Here is a 19,909-nt window from a genome sequence, read left to right on the forward strand (position 1 = left end):
GAGGTGATACCTACGTTTGCCGCGCGTAGATCACAGCAGGGAGTATTTTGGGTATGATAAGTCCAGTACGAAGATATCTACAACCACAACCTGCAAAGCCATGTGTATGCTCAAACGCTATCCATCCTCCCTCCTTTAGCCTCAACCATCTCATAAGCCTCGTGCGCCTGTTGCTCTGCGACAGTAACATGCTTCTTGAACTGGCGCGCAGGAACATGATTCATGAAGAGCTCGTCCAACTCTTCATAGGTCCTTCGGCGTGTCTCGGGCACATAGAAGTAGCCGGAGACGAAGAACAAGACCATACACGCTCCGAACACGAAGCCAATCTTAGCCTTCAGATTGCCATATTCGGGGTTGAAGATGTAGGGCGACACAAATGACCAGAAGGTGTTGGCTGCTGCCGAGACGGACAGTGCGATTGCCAGTGTCTTCTGTCTGAGAATGGATGTCGGGATTTCGCCAGCGATGGCGTACACGATCGAGCCGACGCCGACGTTGAAGAAGAAATTGAACATTGTGTAGAAGCCGACAGAAGCAGTGACTGCAGCTGTAGTGTTGATTGATCCAGAGATGCCCATGCAGAAGAGCAGGCCGACGAGCGCGAGACATCCTGTAAGGTACATGGGACGACGACCAAAGAAGTCACCAATGAGCATAGCGATCAGTGCTCCAGACATGGATAAGATTTGAGCGCCGATTTGGATCCTGAATGATGCTGCGTCGCTAATGTCAAGGTACTGATACATCAAAGCACCATAATTGGACACGAAGCCAAGGCCAGCCATTGGCTCGGAGAGGAAAACAAGGATGGCGATCATGGTGCGACGAAGGTTGGTGCCGCGAAAGCATTCAGCATAAGATGACCTCTTCTGAGTCTCCGACTCTTCGATTGTGAGGTGGATTTCCTGCAGATGGCCTTCGGCGTCCGCGGGGTCGGAGTATAGCCGACCTAGTGACCTACGGGCAGCATCAATCTTGTTGGCGCGGACGAGATAGACTGGAGACTCAGGAAGCCATAGCAGGGCGATGAAGGCTACACCGCAAAATCCCCATTGTGCGCACACAAGAGCTTTCCATGACCAGGCCGAGCTCCATCTGGACGTGAAGTTCGACATGATGGCGGAGATGAAGGGTCCGATGCACTGAGCCAGGTTGCAGAAACCAATGCAAGATGCTCGGATGCCCATAGGTGCGACATCGGCGACGTAGGCAGTGCAGAGATTGAGGAAGGCTCCGATGGCGACGAAATTGAGCAGCTTTCCGGCCAAGAACATCCCGATGGAGGTCGTCGCAAATTCGATGCCGACTGAGATCATATTCAGGCAGGCGAATGCGAGCACAACGGGTCGAACGCCAAAGATGTCGGCGGTGTAAGAAGCCAAGAAGGCACCGATGATCGCAGCACCATTCGATCCACCGTTAAGCGCTGACTGCCACGTCGTCTCCACGAAGTATTGCCCTTGAGCGTTCGGGACACCAAACTCCTCTTTGAATGCTGGAATGCTGATGACAGAACCGGATGATTGATTCTCGAAGCCTCTCGTGATCAATGTGAAGAGCATGACACCAATCCAAAATAAGAGTTTGGGATCTTTCCGAAGCGTCTGCCAGTAGCTACGTGTATGCTCACGGCCTGCAAACGCACGGCCGCGCAAGTTGTCGACAGGCTCATGAGAGGTGACGCGAACCGCCTCTAGCTGTTCAGGCTGGGTCTTCTCGATAGTTGCCATGGCTTGTGGGTGCCGATATGGTCTGACGAGCGAAGCTGTCCCTGGATTGGATGGGATATGCCTTGTCGATCAGTGACTGGAAGGGTAATCGCTCATGGCCGCCATGTGGGATCTAGTAGAGGCTTTATGCATGATCGCCAGATGCCTGGGCTATTCTCGCCCATGGGGCAGTATGCGGGGATAGCATCCGCATGCCTACGCCATCGGAGCTCTTTGACCCGAGAGTGCAGCTGACTTCACACAAGGATCTTGGAAAGGTCTAGGCGGCGTGCGGAGCCTCGTGTTTCTGGGGAACAACACTTGGAAGCGTTAAGCTGCCGAACCTTGAGTGCGGAGGTCTGAGGCTCTGCCCAGGTCATGCCGCTCCGTTGGCCCTATGTTATCGGAGCATCTGCGTGCGAGCCGCGATATTCGTGTGGCTGAGAATCATGTTGATAGGTTGCATGAGCATTAATCTCGCTCGAATACCCACCGACCGTTGCTGTAGTATGCGGACCAGCCGAGCAGTATGCGAGTTAACGAAGCGGTCTCGACCTTTCCGCCGAACATGCAGAAAATGGTCGAGACGTCTAGCAAGCCGTGTGCTCGCTATATGTTGGCACTGGCATGAAGGCCTGGATGCTTGTCGTCGTTGCTCCGTGGCTCATGGCGACACCATTGGTAAGATGACGCATGCTTCGCCTGGTTGAGACTTGGGTAACGAAGAAGAGGCTATCCGATCAGTGCTGTGTTTCGGTTCGATCGATTCTGAGATTCAGCAGCCGGTCCTTCTGACTGTATCTCCTCATTGCTTGCCCTCGAACGATATGCCTCATTGAGTCCTCTAAACCGTTATGCTCCGTCCGCTGTATCATCATGTCTCATACTGGGCATCCTCGGCCACGGCCAGGCATGTTTTCGTTGTGCCTCAGGCGCCCCAGGTCGCCTTCTCCGCCTACGTTAGCTTCGGTGACTTTTCAGGTTGTCGCAACAACATAATACTCTGTTCAATTGTTTTAGTAAAAAGGGATGTGCGAAGCGCCATTGCGGCTCGGTGTTGACTTGAGGCATCTTGATGGATGCACATGTCCTCAGCATTGTTCCGAAAATAAACAGTATCTAGCTTTTCCATCGCACCACAAACACTTGGCGACTACAAACCTTGACACTAAGCCGTGCCGTATGCCGTTCAGGCGACCACTCCATTCATAACAGACGGATCCTTCGCTACATGCCTGCCGGGATCACCACGGCGGCACGTTGTACATCATTGGGACGATAGGGTTGGCCAAACTTTAGCTCGCTCCTTTCAGGCATCACCGCAAACCAAGCGGCAGTCCAGTGACTCAGGATGAAAGCAGGCAGGCTCCGCCATACTGTAGTCATTAATTGACCCCGCCTGCTCCATGGCCTTCATATTGATTATTAGCACCCTCCAAGCTCTCTTTGCAGGCATAGTTATCGTTACGACAATATCACTGATTGTGCCGTGGTCTCAGCTCCGCATACCCCAGCGATTCACGCAACGTAAGATGGCCTTGCAACAGCAGCAGCAGCCTTATGGACGTCTTACGACTATCGAGAGACGGACACATCGTGACATCCAGATCACTTTCCGAGAGGACCAAGCTCACAACATGTACAACGAGCAGGCCGGAAGCTCGTTATTCAACCTGCCTCGGGAGCTGCGTGATATCGTTTGGGCGTATGCTACTGCGCCTTATGAAGACCCTCAAGCCAAGTTCGAGGAGAGTGCGTACTACTGCCGTCCTGGCCATATTGCACGATTAAAGTCAGACGTCGCATTACTACTTACCTGTCGCCGAATATGGCTGGAAGCGAACGCAATGCCAATGCTCCAAGCGGAGCACCTTTACTACTTCTACCGTCCGGCGCCTGACGAGAGGACAAAGTGGTGGATGGCTCAACTCTCCGACCACAATCGGGCGAACTTCGGGCACCTGCACATGTATGCGCAGATGTGCAATATTGAGAGACTTACTGCCACTCCCGGAGCTTTGCGAGAGTTCTTCCTGTCTAAGCGACTGCAAGCCGGCGACTTCCAGCCGAGGGTGTTCCACGTTACTATCCGCCACACGGACTGGTGGTACTGGGAGCGCGAAGCACCTCTACGTCTGGCAGACCGGTGGGTGGTTGCATTACTCAACACTCCGGACCTTCGCAGCACCAAGGTGTTGAAGCTCGAACTGGAAACCCTCGATTACAAAGTCGACCAGCTGAAGCCGATCGTTGAGCGGCTGAGAGATCTAAACAGCGAGGAGAAGGAGACGCACATCATCAACGGCAAGCCGCAAAGGACCAAGTTCGTACTGCACGAGAAACTCGAGACGTTCAACTGGGAAGGGCCCGCGAACATCGACGGCAAGAAGCACGCCCCCTATGCAGACAAGTCCCGACTACGCTACCACGTCGTGACCCTAACCTGGCATCTACGCTTCCCAGAGCTACCGGGAGCGCATATCGAACTGCTCCGGCGCGCACCACGAATTCAGCAGCCGACGATCCCACTACCAGTACCCGGCCCAGGTCGTGCCGTGACCGCCACCCTCGCACCGTCCTGCCGTCTCCTGAGGAAATCATCAAGTTACGGTAAGCAGTACCCGCGGATGCTCTATGTTGCGCATGCGGACACCAGACTCTGGGACAGACGGCTCGACGCACAGGCCGACCCGTCGGAGCGGCGGTATGTGTATGCGCGGGAGACACAGGCTTTGATACAGCTGATCTCCACGGTGCAGGCGGAGACGTTTGAGGGCGTGCAGAGGAAGCGTTTCGAGAAGGCTGATGCTGACTTGGCGGCTGAGAAGATTCGTGTACGATGGAGAGGGGAGAGGTCTCTGCTTAGCTTCGTCGGCGATTGAGAACAGCGTGCATTCACTTCCATACTTTGGTTTGGTCCATTACGGTGGATTATGCGGTACGGGGTTTGGCCTCATTCGCGTGACCCAGCATTCTCTGGCAATGTATATTGGGCAGTGATTATTTTGCCGCTTCACAAACGGTATGATCTGAGAAGCAAGCTGGATTCAGTATCTTAGACCTTTCCCTTACCACCCTCGAGAACCATCCCACGACTATCTGCTCAACCCTGCCGCCCAGACGGCTCGAGTAGCGAGAATCCGCGACGCACAAGGCCGTCTCGACCACGAAGCGACTCGGCGAGTAATCCCGGTTACCGCTGCCCTCGAAGTACTTCCCGAATGTGCTAATCGTCCGAGGAGCTCTGCGGATAGGGTGGCTGACAATACTACCACCTGAGCTAATTGTCGTTCGTGCGGTCGCGCGGTCACTTGCCGCTCTTGTCGCGGATACACCGCGGAAAGCCAGCTGCCTGCTCAACGATAGATTCCCTAGTCTGCTATCATCAGCCTTTGTACTATTAGTTCGCCTTCAGGCCGTGAGAACTGGATGAATACGTACTATGCTGCCTTCACATCAGACGCGTGGCTTGATCCTCCACGACTCCAGATTAGCTGGACGAGACGCAGGGTTCAAGCTTGCGTAGCATGAAGCTCTTCCCACTCCTCCGGATCAGCAAACAAATTCTGGCCAACGTGCTTACTACCACCCTCTCCTCCTCCCTCCTCTACCTCCCCTCCCGCCACCACCTCCGCCTCCACCCCCGCCTCCATCATCCCCCTGCATGATGGCCAACTGCTGCGCACTATACCCCTCCATATTCGGGCCGCCAAAAAGCCCTTGCCCACCCCCCGGTCCCTGCGGAGGCTGGAACCCCTGTCCTTGCCCTCCAGGAGCAGGCGAAACACCACCCTGCTGATTCCCACCAAACCCACCCTGCTGCGGCGCGCCTTGGAACGGCGTACCCGGCCCTCCCCCCATCCCACCCATCGGCGGCAACCCGCCCGGCGGCATCATCCCCGCCATAAACTGCTCGAACCCCATCCCCGGCGGCATCTGCCCACCCAACCCCCCCTGCTGCGCCATCATAGCCTGCATCATCTGCTCCATCTCCGCCATCCCTGGCATCCCACCCCCACCCCCACCCCCACCCCCACCAACAGCACCAGGAGGAGCCCCACCGCCCGGAGCACCTCCCTGAAACATCGCCTTCATCCTCGCATCCGCCTCCCGCATCTCGCCCAGATCCCGCTGCATACTCTGCTGCTTGACGCACCACTGCGTCCAGGTATACTCGTCGAAGCCGTAGTTGAAGAAATCCGTCTGGTCCGTGCCGGGGAGACGCCAGGGTTTGGTGTGGTCGGCCAGGTCGGCGTCGATGTCGAGGTGGGTGAGGGGTTTGGGGCCGGTGGGGGTGGAGGGCCAGGTGGGGATGAGGTCGAGGTTGAGGGTGGAGGTGTGGGGGGCCGGGTAGGAGGTGCCGGGGAGGGAGTTGTGGGTCAGGGTTGTGCCTGGGGATGTGGTGTGGGTGGTGGGTGGGGGTTGGGTTGTTGTTGTTGTGGTTGCTGAAGGGGCGGAGGAGGGAGCGCGCTCGGACTTGATCTTGGGGGCGTTGGATTTGGGTTCTGGTTTGGCACTCGCGGTGACTGCTCGTTCTACCGATGCTGATTTGGGTGGTGGTCTGTGGGGTTTTGTGTCAGGCGGCAAGATATGTGATGGAAAGAGAAGGAAGGGACACTACCTCGTCGGCTCGGGTTTCGTGCTTGCAGGCTTGTCAAGGGTGAACTGTACATCCTATCTAGCCGTATCAATTATACAACCACGGCCTCGGCTATGGGACATGTCGCGCCGTACATCTTCATCCTCTTCGTCCTCCCCATCCTCACTGACATCCATCTGCTCTCCTTTGACCTCATCGTCGTCGCCGTTCCCAGTCACGTGCTCTTCGGCTTCTGCTCGGGCAACACCGCCATAGAAGTCATCATCTTCTTCCTCCATGTTGATGTGAAGTCGTGCTTGAAAGTGTCGTATATGGAAGAGAACTATTCAATGGAGTCGATGTCGAAGGTACATGCCCATGACTCGCGCTACAGTAGTCCTAGCTTCTTGGCAAGCTCCGCTAGCTCGACACGCTCCGACTTCAAGCGACGCGCATTGGAACCGCACCTCACCTCACCTCACCTAACCTTCGTCTTCACGTGATACAGGACCTCCCGTGCGCTAGCCTCGACAATACAGCAAAGGTGGCAATAGCGAAACGAGCAGCAAAATGGCGTTCGGTCGTTCCAACTCGCTCAGCCTGAACACGGGCGCGACCAATTCTCTATTGTACGTAAACTTCCGCTCTCCTATCTCCAGCAAAAATACCGGACCTGTGGGGAACGCCGCAGCAAACGGCCCAGTGTCTACCGGCGGCAGCATCGGACTTGACTGGAATACGTACATGCAACTGCCGGCCAGGACCACACGAAAGGACTGTTAGCAGGCCATGAATGCTCCACGCCGAGTCGTGAGCCATGCTCCACCTCTCAGCATCCAAATCGTGCATTCACTCGGCCAACTGACCGTACCTTCTGCTTCTGCACATCCCGAGACTCCGGCTACGGCTTCTGGCTCAGCTTTCATTGCGAATCCGAGCTATGCACAAGCTGCAGTAGCCCCCTCTGCTGCGAAACGCGCTCGAAACAGTGGGTTACCGACTGGCCAGGATCTCACCACGTCTGTTCGTGCCTCAGCTGTCCCTGCCAAACCATCCATCTCGGCCCAGGGTTTAGTGCATCCTCCTCGTGTGCAGCGACTCTCCCATGACGAAGCCCTCGAGCAAGCTTTACTGACTGAACTCAACCGTGATGGCAGCTCCCAACAAAACACGCAGCAGCAACAGAATCCACCCTCACAAGCCGGCAACCTTTTTGGTGGCGCCGCGGCAAACGCGTCGCAGCCGCAGCAAGGAAGCAGTCTCTTCGGTAACAATACCCAGCCTGCCCAACCGCAGCAGCAAACCGGTCTCTTCGGAAACTCTACGCAGAATGCAGCGGCACCCGTTGGCGGCAGCCTGTTCGGTAATACGAATAACGCTCAGCCCTCTGGAGGTAGCCTCTTCGGTAATAGTACTGCTCAGCAGCAACAGCAGCCCGGTACCAGTTTGTTTGGCAATACTTCTACTCAGCAGCAGCCCAACACCGGCCTTTTCGGTAACACCACTGCACAGCAGCAGCCAAACACTAGCCTTTTCGGGAACACGACTACCCAGCAGCAGCCCAGTACGGGTCTCTTCGGCGCATCGACCGCGCAGAACAACACCACCGGTGCCAGCTTGTTCTCAAACCTCAACCAGCAAAACCAACAACAGCCCACCACGAGTCTCTTCGGCAACACTAACAACAACACCTCCTCACTCTTCGGCGCCAAACCGACCGCTAGCCAACCCACAACAAACAGTCTCTTCTCCAACTCCCTAACCAACACCCAAAATCGACCCAACGGCGCCTCGGTCTTCGGCATGCAATCCGTCGACCCTTCCGCCCTCAACGCCTCCCTCCTCGCCGCCTCCCAATTCCGCGCCTCTCAGATTCCCGCTCCATTCATGGGCAAACTGACCATGGGCCAGCAGCATCAACATACCGCCTCTAACCTCCAACAAGCCCAACAGCAGCAACAAGCCGGCGCCGTACGCGTCCACCTCAACGACCTCCGCGGTACCACCCGCTTCACCGACTGCGTGGATGAGGTCAAGAATGACTTCGAGCGTGTGGACAAGATGATCCGCGAGCAGGAAGAAATCTGCCGCCGTATCCAGGCATTCATGCCGAAGCATGGGGAGAACGTCGAGGCTGTGCCGGCGAGCGTGGCGGTGGTTAGGGAGAAAGCGGAAGGGGTGGAGATGATGCTGGCTCAGGACGCGGTTGAAGTGAACAGCGCCAAGGGGCTGTTGGGGAGGGACGAGAAGGACTTTGCCCGCTGTCAGCGTGTTGCCGAGAACCTCATGTTACCCGTCCCCGGCTACCAGGCTCCCGGCGTCGGATCGTCATCGTACCTTGGCAGCGGCATGGGCAGGGTCGGAGTCGCCGGCCAACCAGGAACGGGTCTGGGAGAAGACGAATACGACACCGACCTAGTAAACCACTACTTCCTCCCCCTCGCCTCGGATCTGGAAGCCACTTTCGGCAAATACACGTCCAACCTTGCTGAAATCGAGGGCCACATGCGCGTGTTGGAGGATGCGGCGGTAGGGCGGGCGAGGAGCTTGGCTGCTAAGCGTGCGGGCCTGAGTGGTGGACAGAACGGTGGTGGTGGAGAGGAGACTGTGCGAGAACTGGCGGACACGTTGAGGGGGTTTGAGCAGAGTATTTTGGCGGTTGCGGGGGTGGTGGGGGAGTGTCGGGAGGGGGTTAATGAGTTGGTTTTGGGCAGGTTGGGGGAGGTTGTTGGGGGGATCTCGAGTGGTGGTTATGGGGGGAGGGGAAGGGCGGGGTGGTGAAAGCACCACTCGGCGCGATTGCAGAGGAGGGTGGTTGTTGGTGGTGCTGCGTAGAGGGATGACGTCTATCGCTGGGCACGCATTTCGTGCGTACGATGAGATGGCGGAGCGTTGTCGATGGCCGGGACCGCGCGCGTGGCCGTTCATTGAGTTGTCCGGCCGCCTTCGCTCTCGCAATCGTGCCCAACGGCATGCCAGCTTGTGCTTCAGCCTTGCGTCTGGAAGAGGTTGTCACGGTCATGCTCACGGCATGGCTTATCCATGTTATGCAGTCAGTGGTTAAGATAAACACTCGAGAGAAAGGGGGGAAGTGTATATCTAGTTACGCCAGTCACCGAACCCGCTTTGCGAGTACGAGGCACAAGATGCGACATAGTTTCATGGTGCCAGATGAGACTTGGTCAAAGTAATGACCATGAGGCGCTAGCTCCGCAAGCGACGCCAACTTGTTCGCTGTCGAACAGAGTCTGCTTTGCAGAGTCCGCACCCTCAAACCTCTCCACACGTTGCCCAGTCAGTATACCGGGACATTACCGTCTCAATGTCTGCAAAGCTTTCTCTAACATGCCTTCGCTCTCCCCGCTGCAGGCAAAGGAAGGCGAGGAAAGTGCCTTGTCAGTCACTCTTCGCGGTAGGAAGGAAGCGAAACCGAGCAGGGGACAGCCTAAAGACAATACCTGAAGAGATCAGAGTAGCCGCCTTACCTCGAGAGCCAAACCGCGTGCTGCGTCCCAGTTCATTCGAGCGCGCGATTGGCGAACCTCTTCGCACAGGAAGGTTTGACCGAGCAGGTTCTGCCGCGGGCGTCGTGATCAGGGCTACGGAATTAGCATGAACCATCGCACGGGGGTCATCTACTAATCCCTTTGTGCGGTGTGCCGCGTGCGAGCCGTAAGAACATCGGGACTTGCACGACAAGCCGGATTACAGCGGGTTTTGTAGGTTATGTAGCTGGAACGGGTGAGGGGAGAAGAAGGCTTCGCTGCCGAAGGCGGCTGAGTTTGGAACCCTGACTCGTGATTGCAAGAAAGAGAGCTGGTGAACCATGGCATTAGTTGCGTCGACTCGCAGCAGTGTCGTCTTCACGATGGAGATCTGTCTCTCGCCATCAAAGCACTGCATCTCAGCAAGGTCATCAAAGAGCGCTCTGCAGGCGAGAAAAGGGTGGCACGAAAGGCCAGCCCCTGAGCTGTCAGTCTTCGCTAGTCGTATAACTGCAGTAGCCATGGGGTAAGGCTAGAAAGTAGATATCCTGGCGGTAGGTGCAGGGTGTGTGGGATTGGAGGCTCGTGGGAACGTGCAAGCAAAGTAAGCATGCGGTTCGTGATCTCACATCTTGCTGATATTGGCGTGAGCTCTGCCTCAATGGGCAACCCTTCGCCCGCTAAACATTGCGCCTTCCCCCGTTGCTACATCGACAACCGAATCACTTCTGCGCCGTCTTCTTCTTGTTCGCCTCCCGCCCCGCCGCAATCCGCTCAATCATCCTCTCCCGATCCTTGTCCAGCTTCAACTTCGTCACCTCGACCTTACTCGGCGCAATGCCAATCGGCACGCTCTGTCCATTCGTCTTCTCCCGCGACACCCGCTCAATGTGAATGACATATTTGAGACGGTACACGGACGTCACCTTGCCTTCGCGACCCTTGTTGCTGCCGCGCTTGATGACGACCTCGTCGTCCTTGCGGATGGGGATCGCGCGGACCTGCAATAGATGTGTTAGGGACCCCTCTCCGGCGGTGGCGAGGGAGGGACACATCATGTGCATTGCGATCAACGTACGTTGTGCTTATCTCTGAGTTCTGCCAAATGTCAGTGGGTGGGTTTCGTGGGCGAAGGAAAGGGATATGTTGATGGTTACCCTTCGATAGCGGTGCGCTCATGATCACACGGCGCACGCTTGACGGGGCGGAGAAGTGAGCCTTGCGGCTCTTTCTCCGGCTGGAGTGTGTCTGACTGTTGATCTTCGTCATGGTGGCGGTGTTGAGGGTGGTGTAGCGGAGTTGGTGTTGTCGTCGTCGCCCGCTCGAACTTTTGACAGTCTCATGCTTCAAATTTCATGTGCGCTTGAAGCGCGCAACAGCGCACGGACCACTGCTTGGCGCGGCTCGATGCCGCGGCGGAAGGTTCCGTCCTCACTTCCAACGACCATCACCGCGTTTATTGGCGTTCATTGCGCGTTGCAGCTGCTTCACTAATGCGCTCGATGAGTGTCCATACGTCGTAGAAGTGGTCGCGAGGTTCTGGAGCTGGCCTCTAACCCGCGTACGGTGCCGATATGAGCATGCACTCTAGTCTTCACAGAAACAGCGGCAATGGGCGTTTCCGCAACAGTCTGGATTGAAACATAGCCTATGCGGCAGTATGTCAGGATGCAATTATGGTAACGCAAACAGCAATGGCAATTACTACGATCCAGTCGGCAGTCAGCAAAATCAGCCCACTGGGTATACGTATGGCACCTCGACAAGCTCGGCGCCCAACTATCCCTCTGCTGCCACAACCCGGTATCAGAATGCGCCGGGCTCGGGCACTTTCCAAGGACACAACAGCACATACAACAATCAACAGTATGGATCCAACTCTGGAGCAGGCAACAGCTCATACCAAGCCGCTTCGTCGTCGAACGGTTTGAGCGGACCAGGGTACAATCAGCAGACGGCAGGAACAGCCATTGGCAGTGCCGGTTACGATGGCTCGTCGTGGACCACGGCCAACTACGGTACTTACCATAATAATACCAGCGGCGATACGAATTTAGCAAGTCAGGCTCCGTCGGGCACATTCGGCAGGCTCAGTGCGCCCGATCAAACGCGGAGCAACTCTACGTATGGAGCACAGAACTACCAGGCGACGACACGGCAGCATAATGCCACCCAGCAGTCACATCACACAGCTCCGACACAGCCATCGCAGGTCCAGCAGCCGCAACGGTACAATAGCCCATTGCATGCAGCGCAAGCACCACAGCAGACTCGCAACACTCAAGCCACACGACCTGCCGCTACGACCACTCATCAACCATCGCCACGTCTACAGAACGTACAACGGACACACACCCGACAGGCCAGTGGATCCGCGGAGCCGCAGTCAGCAACCACGATGACCGTGAACCCGTCGCAAGTCTACGATGAGCATGCAGAACGGCAACGCAAGGCGCGGATTGAAGCAGAGAAGCGCCGAAAGCGGGACGCAGAGCTTGCAGCTCGCACAGCTGAAGAAGATCGCATGGCGGAGGAAGGGCGTAAAGAAGAAGAGGCGAAGCAGAATGCCGAGACGGAAGCTGCAACGAAGAAGGCGGCAGGTGCTCGTCAGGCCGAAGCACGCAGTAAGGCCCGCGAGGAAATACGTCAAAGTAAGTCTGCTGCTACTACGTTGGCTAAGATGGCGGCAAGCGGTGCGGCTGGGAGCTCGGCTGCCGCTGTGGCTTCCGAAGAAGCGCCACCATTGAACTCCGAAGAGGCAGAGATGCGTGCAATGTTCAAGAAGATGCGAGAGTTCAATGCAAAGAATCCTGCTATGCTCGCCAAGCTATGGGAGGAAGAACGTACGTCGCATACAGCATCTCAGTCTCCGCAAGCGGCACCGAATGCGCCACCGAATGCGCCACCGTCTGTACCAACAGTCCCAACACAGCAGCCGAAGACTCCAGCGATGCCAAACACGGGTGCGCCTCGAGCTACCCAAACGCCGAAGTCAACGCCTGCAAGTGCCAAAGCATCGAAGGCAGCTGAGAAACCCGAACCAAGAGCAGCTATGCCGATTAATGCGCAAGCCAGTACCTCACTGTGGCCTCCACATAAGAAGGGCATCCTGTCTGAAGCGGCCGCGAAGTGGTTGTCGAACCTTGCAGAGAACGATGCCGCGGGCAAAAAGGTAGCACGCGAGGATATACTGAAAATCCTCGACGGCAATCCGTCTTATGTCCGGCTATGCGAAGCGCTCGAGAAGTTTGGCCTGAAGTTCGAGCGTTCAGCATTGGCTCGAGAGCTTCTCAAGGCCGTCCCTGACAGCATGAAGGCGCAGGTGCAGCAACAGCCATCGGCATCTGCGGTGCAGACAGCTGTAGCCCCTTTGCCGACGGTTAATGGCGTTGCAGCGCAAACGAACACTTCGCCAAACACTCCCAGGAAGAAAGCTGGACCGAAGAAAAATGTAGAAGCGCCTGCTACAGTCGACTACGAGGCTCCTTCCTTCACAAGTCTGTCGGTTGCCGCTCGTGCCGTCAACAGCATGGGTAACACAATGCCTCCCGGTGGGCCCGTTCAGCCTCCGCACTATTACCCTGCACCTTTTGCGACACCGCAGCAACATGCTCCGCCACCAGTCCGAGCGCCATCCGTGTCTCAACCTCCACCAGAAGTCAAGGCCGAAGTCAGGCCACAGCCGCCTCCCCGTCCTCCAGCCAATAAGGAAGAGGCAGCGCGTAAGCGCACCTTCAATGACCTTGTTGATTTGACTGCGGAAGACTCTGACGATGAGCCGCCGCCGAAGAAGATCTTCTTCCAGCCGTCACCGTCCGCAGCTGAAAGCTCGCAACAGTTGCCACAGCCTCCCGCACCAACCGCCCAGATGTCTACGACCTTCCGCCGGCCAATGACTGCGCAAGACTTTTACAATCCAATGCACCGTTCGACACCGGCACTCGGTTTAGGCGCTGCAGTTCCTTGGGGATCCGCAGGCGTCCAAGTTCAACCGCCGAGGCCACCACCACCGGCGGAAATGGTACAGCAGCCTCATCAACCCCAGCCGCAGCAGCAGCCGCAGCACAAGCACAAGGGCCCTCCATTGGAATCGAAGCAGAGCGAGCGAATCCGGGGCAGAATGCTTGTCGAACCTGTCATGCGTGACCGCGTGGCGAGGAAGAACCAGTACGACAACCGGACCATTGCGCGGGACGTCTTGCTTGCTACGGGTCGACATCCGGACATGCGGGCGCTGAACTCGCATTTGCATACTATGGCTAAGCTGCTTGGAGACCACGGTGGATCGTTCGAGGTAGACGGACAGCGCGGTAATCGTGCTGATCTAGCCACCATCCGCTGGGATATCATTGACCCGCTCGAGCCTGTCAAAGCCGATGCGAGGGTGCCCCACGATGACGCTGCGCTCGACGCTGATGACGAAGGCGATGATTCCGAGCCTGATCCCGAGCCTGAACCGCGCATGATTCGCCAAGCGGTCGACAATGGCGACGGCACCGTCAGCTACACCTCCGTACGCGACCAGCCGCTGATGAAACCGCACATCAAGCGGAGAGGACGGCCGCCGAAGAGCAGCCTTCCGCGGACGAGCACGCTTCCGAGCACCGGCACCCTTACGCTTACTGGCGGAACAGCCGAGCCCACGAGCAGAGCACATACCCCAAGGCAGACAGTAAACCAGCCTCGCCAGACTCCCGCATCCGTGCCTGCACCAGGCGGCACACCTGTTGGGTACGCCGCCTTCCGACAAGTTGACGAAAACGGCAACGTGATCAAAAAGAAAGGCCGGCCAGTCGGGTGGCGCAAGGCCGTGCATTCGCGGGAAGTGAATGGCCTGGACCCTGCGAAGGGCTCTAAGCCATCGAAGGACACTAAACCACCGAAGACCGTTGTGGAGATCGAGCCGAAGTATCAGGTGTGGAGGTGTAAGTGGCGAGGTTGCAAAGCGGAGTTGCATAATCTTGAGACGTTGAAGAAGCATGTCATTAAGGTGCACGGCAAGCCGAACCAGAACCGCGAACTCGAATGTCTATGGGCAGGGTGTGTGCCGGATGTAGAGGGGAAAGGCAAAGGCAAGGCGGATGATGAAGGAAATGTGGCGACTTTTGCGGCGTTGGAGCCGTGGCTGGAGCATGTCAACCAGAAGCATCTGATGCCTGTGGCGTGGGAGTTGGGGGATGGGCCGAAAGGCGGAACTTCTGGTACGTCAAGCCGTCGTGAACGTGTACCATTTCGATGCTGGTACTGATGGACGGCTGACAGAAACGGCATTACCTAGATTATAACGCCACGGATTCCGAAGCCTACCTCTCAGACGCGCACGGCCGATCCGTCACGCCTATCATCCGGCCTTCGTTCGACGACTACCGACTACCCGAAGCAACTTCGAGCCTACTGCCAGCAGCCATACGTGGGCCTCACGGCATGCATTTGACGATGGACGAGCGGAAAGCGAACGCGGAGCTGGAGGGTTTGGAGAAGCGGAAGAAAGATGTGGGGGTCGTGTTTGGGAGGACGGGGGCGGTGTTTGAGAATCGGAAGAGGAGGTTGGGGTTCTTGGATGATGAGGATTTTGAGGATGAGGTTGAGAGTGAGGGGGAGCGGTGGGAGGACTCGCAGCGAGGGGGTGGAGAGTGAGGTTCTCGTGCGGTGCAGCTTTGAGTTTGGGGGCAGGTCTAGCATCTTATGAGTATCGCTACCTGTCCGGAATCGAACTCAATATGACTACGTACTAGCGGATCTCGGTTGGTTTCCGGCCATGAATCTACTCGCTTGCTCGGCCTTCCTGCGGCGCATGCCTCAGCTCCCAAACCATCGCGTGCGTGTATCTGCCGTCGCATGGCCTCTCCCTCTTTCACCGCGCACAACCATAGCCACAGCCATTGCTTGATTAGGCCCACCAACGATCTGCATACGCAGCACTCCGGAGCCTGTTCAGCTTGCTCTCATCTCGCCTTGGCCGGCAGCGCATCGGCTTTCCGCTCGTTGCTGACAACGGGCGCGGCTTTCATATCGTCTTTGGCGTTGATCTCGAGGAAGTGGTAGAGGACGATGAGTAGCATGGCGGCGCTGCCGAGGAAGACGGCGAGGGTGTAGAGGGAGTTGTCGGAGATCATTGTCGCTGCTGATGAGTGTTACTACTTGAGGATGTCAGCTTCCGATTGTACAAGTTGTTGGTTCATGCGACATACTGAGCAGACTTGGGAGACACACACAGTCATCGGTCTGCTGGATGCATTGGTAGGGCTCCGTCGGCCGTTCACATGCAGTCTGTGCCTGCCAAAGCTGGCATTCGGGTCAATGATTGGCCGACGCCGAGCGCTCGCTCGCTCGCCAAGCAACCACCGCCACCATCCCCACGATTTGCACGTGCCCTGGCGTCACACTTCGGGCTCGTCTTGAAACTTTCATTCACTTCACAATTTACATTCGACACTAACACAGCAAGGAGAGGACGGGATCAGATGGAGAGCTTTCCCTCGCCAGCAGTCTGAAGCGTACGGCCATTCGCGGCAACACGAAACATTTAGTATATACCGGGGCGACGAAGCCATACTTCCTAACTATATCCGGATACGAGGCTCACGAGCCCACGATCACCCACCATGGCGCCCAAGGGAACCCAACAGGAGAAAGCGAAGAAGAAGCCGACAGTCGACGACAAAACCTTTGGCATGAAAAACAAAAAAGGTGGCGCCGCACAGAAACAGATCAAACAGATCGCCGCCTCGCAGGCCGCTTCCGGCAGCCCAGCAGAGAAGAAGAAGGAAGCCGAGAAGCTCGCTCGTGAGAAAGAGAAACTCGCTGCCGAGAAAGCCAGGCTCGAAGCCGCCGAACTCTTTAAACCCGTCAACAACCAGAAAGTCCCGTTCGGCGTCGACCCGAAGACGGTGGTATGCCAGTTCTTCAAGAAGGGTATGTGCGACAAGGGACGCAAATGCAAGTTCAGCCACGATCTCGAACTAGAGCGGAAGACGCAGAAGCGGAGTTTGTACACCGATACGCGGGAAGGCGACGAGGATGGCGAGGGTGGAGAGGAGGACGAGAAGAAGAAGGACGATATGGCCGATTGGGACGAGGAGAAGCTGCGCAGTGTGGTGATGAGCAAACACGGCAATCCCAAGACGACGACGGATAAGGTGTGCAAGTTCTTCATTGAGGCCGTGGAGAATGCGAAGTATGGTTGGTTCTGGACGTGTCCGAATGGAGGCGACAAGTGCATGTACAAGCATAGTTTGCCGCCTGGGTTTGTGCTCAAGACGAAGGAGCAGCGGGCGGCGGAGAAGGCGTTGATGGATAAAAGTCCGTTGGCTACGCTGACGTTGGAGGATTTCTTGGAGAGCGAGAGACATAAGTTGACGGGGACATTGACGCCCGTTACCCCAGAGTCGTTTGCGAAGTGGAAGAAGGAACGGCTGGATAAGAAGGCTGCGGAGGCCGAGGCGCAGAAGATGAAGGAGGCCACTGGTAGGGCGATGTTTGAGAAGGGCGATTGGCAGGCTAGTGAGGATGAGGATGATGATGATGACGATGGTGATGAGGATGATGATGGTGCGTGGAATCTGGAGGCCTTGAGGAGGGAGACGGAGGCGGCGAGGCAGAGGAAGGAGGAGGAGCGTTTGGCTCAGCTCAATGGAGGCGAGATGCCGCAGGTGGCCGCCGAGCCAAATGGGAACGTTGGGGATGAGACATAATGGTCTGAACTTTATGGACGATTATGGGCTCGGGCTGCCTCACCCGATTGAGGTACGATTGTGGCTATGTACGAGAAGGGTTACAGCATGTCGGACTCAATGAAAGCTGCAAGCCGAGCTGACTGGATTTTGACCCTGCACTAACGAAGCTGCAAAAGCCCATGCGCTTGGGTCCCAAGCAGTGCCATGATGGGAGGCACGCACCACGTGCTCCAGCTCGTGGCAATGGCGATGGGAGAGGCATTGCATTGGCAGGGACAGCACGTGCTTGCATAAAGAATTAGTAAATGACCTTGAAGACCAAGGTACCGCACCTGCAAATCATCATTGCCACGGCGTCTTTCGAAACCATCGTGCCGCGGTTGCCAGCCTCACACGCTCGCCCGTGACATACGCTTGCCGCTGATAAGGGCTTCTCTGCCACCCCAGCATACCCGATACCTTGAGACATGTCGCCACGAAAGCTTCGTTTAGGTATCTTCCCCATAATACCTCCGCCATGCCTGCAGCTGGTTAGTCGTCCACGTCGCTTGTATGTCACCAAGCATAATGATGACACTAGCCGTCGCACGTGTCCCGTCCAACCCTCTCTGCATCTGCTCCAGCGTAGTTTGAGCAAAGTCGCATTCAACCCGGTCATGCTCCTTCTCACTCAAAGAGCGGTCCTCGAACCATGGCCAATAATAGAACGCATGGTCGTACCGAACGTCGCGCATAGCTTGCTGCCTAGCATTGCTACGGCGCTCAGGCAAGCTTCTCACAGTGACGGCATGCCGCTCCCGAAGCAATCTTCGTCCACGGTGAATACTGTCGGTTCGTAGTATACGGGTAGTGTCACGGACTCTAGCTAACGATTGGCGACGACACGGCCCGGTGCAGTTCCCTCCGACGACTGTTTATAGGCGCAGAGGGTGGTGGACGCGGTCTGGCCGATGAAGACAAGCTTATAGATCATATCTCGAAGCTCGCGAGGCAGCTCGAGCATGTAGCAGCGAGGAACTGGTGTACCTGCTTGTTCTGGAGCTTGAGGTGGGTCATCTGTCGTAGATGTGGTCGCCATCTTGACAGGGTGACTTGCGTGTCGTGAATGTACTGCTGATGGTGGTGGTCAATCGGAGAGTTGCAGAAGGACGTTTTCACTGGAAGCGTCAATGAGTCATACGGCGCATGCCGCTCTTGGTGCAGATGAGGAAGGCACACGAAAGCTAGATCTCTTGGCTTTCTACAAGTAAAGTTGCAAGACAGGGTACGCCCGCGCGTTGGATGGTACCTGTTGAGGCATCCAGCAGCATGATCTTCGGATTGCATCGCTTCAACTAGGCTCGCTAAGCTCAACCTCTGCCCAAACGCTTCTGCACCAGGACTTGCTGAACCCTCATATGCCGCTTCACCAGCTCCGCCTTGTCCCTCACATGCTCGAACCACTCCATCTGCTCCGGCACGTCCCTTTCCTCCCCCAAGGCATCACCCTGCAGAGCCGCCGTATTCCACGCAGCATCAGCGAGCCGGTCCCACGTCTGTATCGGCATAGCAAACCAGACTTTCTGATCATCCTTCGCTTTGAGGCTCACTCGCAACGTTGCAGCAGTGCCCCGTAGGCGCTCCCCCAGTAGCGTCAGCGTGTTGTCGACGAAACAGTGTCACTCGCCACAGCCCACGGCGCCTTCGTGATCCCAGATGACTTCACGCACCCACCTATCCCTAGAAGGTTCTTCTTCGAGGTCTGCATAGGTGTCGTACCGAACATTCTTCAACATCTGGAGATTGCGAGGCATATAGAATGCTTGATCAAACTGGTTGAACCGTTGGCTTCCCGACTGCACCATGAACGCCGTAAGATCGTAGTAGATGTCGGTTGCTTCCTCGAAGGCCTGCTTATTTGCCGGAAAGATTCCTGGCGCCCCACAGGCCGATTCTGGCCACGCCGGGTGGTCGAGCGAGAAGGTGACGGACACCGTGTTGTCAGCGAAGACGTATCTGTAGATGCGCAGCCGTAGCTCACATGGAAGCTTCAGGAGACGGCATGCTCCTCTAGGCCGTGATGGTGGCTTTAATGTGCTTGTTATAGATCCCATGGCTTGGCCTTCGACGGATTTGGTGTTAATGCTTGCACGTCGGGTGACGATGGAGGGAAGAGCCCGAAGAATAAGTACGGCCGTTGGAAGCACGGACGAAGCGAGCAACTGCGGGTATCCCATGTATTATAGTAAGGAAAGGCACGATGATGAGCTCATACGTACGCGTAGCAGCAAGCATATCTTGGAGTGGTGGAACAGTGACTATGCTCTTATGATCAAGCGCGCTGGTAGGCAATGAAGCGGGCAAAGTCCAGTCTCGCCGCCTTAGGGGCTTCCAGTTCCTCCAGCGGGCCGGTGGTGAGTGCGTGGGCTCTTCGCAATCTATGCATCTTGCAGCGGGGACAATGTGATCAGCACATTC

General features: G+C 56.6%; 11 protein-coding genes across 11 annotated transcripts; 4 read left to right on the top strand and 7 right to left on the bottom strand.

Annotated features, from left to right (window-relative positions):
- Nucleotides 1-110: 110 nt before the first annotated feature.
- On the bottom strand, nucleotides 111-1,733 carry BAUCODRAFT_79734 (uncharacterized protein; the record flags this gene model as incomplete). The annotated part of the gene is made up of 1 exon (XM_007682889.1): nucleotides 111-1,733. One exon carries the CDS (start codon nucleotides 1,731-1,733, stop codon nucleotides 111-113), a length of 1,623 nt encoding a protein of 540 aa, XP_007681079.1.
- A 1,622-nt stretch (nucleotides 1,734-3,355) lies between these two features.
- On the top strand, nucleotides 3,356-4,165 carry BAUCODRAFT_45007 (uncharacterized protein; the record flags this gene model as incomplete). The annotated part of the gene is made up of 1 exon (XM_007682784.1): nucleotides 3,356-4,165. A coding segment is annotated over one exon (810 nt), but the record flags the coding sequence as incomplete, so codon positions are not given.
- Nucleotides 4,166-5,294: 1,129 nt separating this feature from the next.
- On the bottom strand, nucleotides 5,295-6,590 carry BAUCODRAFT_126572 (uncharacterized protein; the record flags this gene model as incomplete). Its single annotated transcript, XM_007682918.1, has 3 exons — nucleotides 5,295-6,273; nucleotides 6,334-6,386; nucleotides 6,447-6,590. 3 exons carry the CDS (start codon nucleotides 6,588-6,590, stop codon nucleotides 5,295-5,297), a joined length of 1,176 nt encoding a protein of 391 aa, XP_007681108.1.
- Nucleotides 6,591-6,766: 176 nt separating this feature from the next.
- Nucleotides 6,767-9,012, top strand: BAUCODRAFT_97744 (uncharacterized protein; the record flags this gene model as incomplete). Its single annotated transcript, XM_007682919.1, has 3 exons — nucleotides 6,767-6,924; nucleotides 7,540-8,103; nucleotides 8,245-9,012. Coding segments are annotated over exons 1-3 (1,395 nt in total), but the record flags the coding sequence as incomplete, so codon positions are not given.
- A 984-nt stretch (nucleotides 9,013-9,996) lies between these two features.
- BAUCODRAFT_126574 (uncharacterized protein) lies at nucleotides 9,997-10,299 on the bottom strand (the record flags this gene model as incomplete). The annotated part of the gene is made up of 1 exon (XM_007682920.1): nucleotides 9,997-10,299. One exon carries the CDS (start codon nucleotides 10,297-10,299, stop codon nucleotides 9,997-9,999), a length of 303 nt encoding a protein of 100 aa, XP_007681110.1.
- A 199-nt stretch (nucleotides 10,300-10,498) lies between these two features.
- On the bottom strand, nucleotides 10,499-11,045 carry BAUCODRAFT_126575 (uncharacterized protein; the record flags this gene model as incomplete). Its single annotated transcript, XM_007682921.1, has 3 exons — nucleotides 10,499-10,777; nucleotides 10,855-10,874; nucleotides 10,934-11,045. The coding sequence occupies 3 exons, from the start codon at nucleotides 11,043-11,045 to the stop codon at nucleotides 10,499-10,501; spliced, it is 411 nt and encodes a 136-aa protein (XP_007681111.1).
- Nucleotides 11,046-11,237: 192 nt separating this feature from the next.
- BAUCODRAFT_298259 (uncharacterized protein) lies at nucleotides 11,238-15,114 on the top strand. Its single transcript, XM_007682922.1, has 2 exons — nucleotides 11,238-14,977; nucleotides 15,039-15,114. Exons 1-2 carry the CDS (start codon nucleotides 11,437-11,439, stop codon nucleotides 15,059-15,061), a joined length of 3,564 nt encoding a protein of 1,187 aa, XP_007681112.1. The 5' UTR covers nucleotides 11,238-11,436; the 3' UTR covers nucleotides 15,062-15,114.
- A 53-nt stretch (nucleotides 15,115-15,167) lies between these two features.
- On the bottom strand, nucleotides 15,168-15,458 carry BAUCODRAFT_126577 (uncharacterized protein; the record flags this gene model as incomplete). The annotated part of the gene is made up of 1 exon (XM_007682923.1): nucleotides 15,168-15,458. One exon carries the CDS (start codon nucleotides 15,456-15,458, stop codon nucleotides 15,168-15,170), a length of 291 nt encoding a protein of 96 aa, XP_007681113.1.
- A 50-nt stretch (nucleotides 15,459-15,508) lies between these two features.
- On the bottom strand, nucleotides 15,509-16,034 carry BAUCODRAFT_38689 (uncharacterized protein). Its single transcript, XM_007682689.1, has 2 exons — nucleotides 15,968-16,034; nucleotides 15,509-15,916 (listed from the first exon to the last, which is right to left on the bottom strand). The coding sequence occupies exon 2, from the start codon at nucleotides 15,890-15,892 to the stop codon at nucleotides 15,722-15,724; it is 171 nt and encodes a 56-aa protein (XP_007680879.1). The 5' UTR covers nucleotides 15,893-15,916; nucleotides 15,968-16,034; the 3' UTR covers nucleotides 15,509-15,721.
- Nucleotides 16,035-16,150: 116 nt separating this feature from the next.
- BAUCODRAFT_38691 (uncharacterized protein) lies at nucleotides 16,151-17,806 on the top strand. Its single transcript, XM_007682690.1, has one exon. The coding sequence runs from the start codon at nucleotides 16,382-16,384 to the stop codon at nucleotides 17,468-17,470; it is 1,089 nt and encodes a 362-aa protein (XP_007680880.1). The 5' UTR covers nucleotides 16,151-16,381; the 3' UTR covers nucleotides 17,471-17,806.
- A 550-nt stretch (nucleotides 17,807-18,356) lies between these two features.
- Nucleotides 18,357-19,668, bottom strand: BAUCODRAFT_570143 (uncharacterized protein; the record flags this gene model as incomplete). Its single annotated transcript, XM_007682924.1, has 2 exons — nucleotides 18,357-19,071; nucleotides 19,162-19,668. The coding sequence occupies 2 exons, from the start codon at nucleotides 19,666-19,668 to the stop codon at nucleotides 18,802-18,804; spliced, it is 777 nt and encodes a 258-aa protein (XP_007681114.1). The 3' UTR covers nucleotides 18,357-18,801.
- Nucleotides 19,669-19,909: the final 241 nt, after the last annotated feature.

Source organism: Baudoinia panamericana (genome assembly GCF_000338955.1).
Source record: "Baudoinia panamericana UAMH 10762 unplaced genomic scaffold BAUCOscaffold_14, whole genome shotgun sequence".
NCBI classification, from domain to species: domain Eukaryota; kingdom Fungi; phylum Ascomycota; class Dothideomycetes; order Mycosphaerellales; family Teratosphaeriaceae; genus Baudoinia; species Baudoinia panamericana.

Excerpts from the sequence above, each read along its gene's own strand:
- BAUCODRAFT_298259 (XM_007682922.1), top strand. The coding sequence starts at position 11,437 with ATGTCAGGATGCAATTATGGTAACGCAAACAGCAATGGCAATTACTAC. Across the intron at positions 14,978-15,038 it reads GCCGAAAGGCGGAACTTCTG|AAACGGCATTACCTAGATTA; the intron begins GTACGTCAAGCC and ends GACGGCTGACAG.
- BAUCODRAFT_38689 (XM_007682689.1), bottom strand. The coding sequence starts at position 15,892 with ATGATCTCCGACAACTCCCTCTACACCCTCGCCGTCTTCCTCGGCAGC.
- BAUCODRAFT_38691 (XM_007682690.1), top strand. The coding sequence starts at position 16,382 with ATGGCGCCCAAGGGAACCCAACAGGAGAAAGCGAAGAAGAAGCCGACA.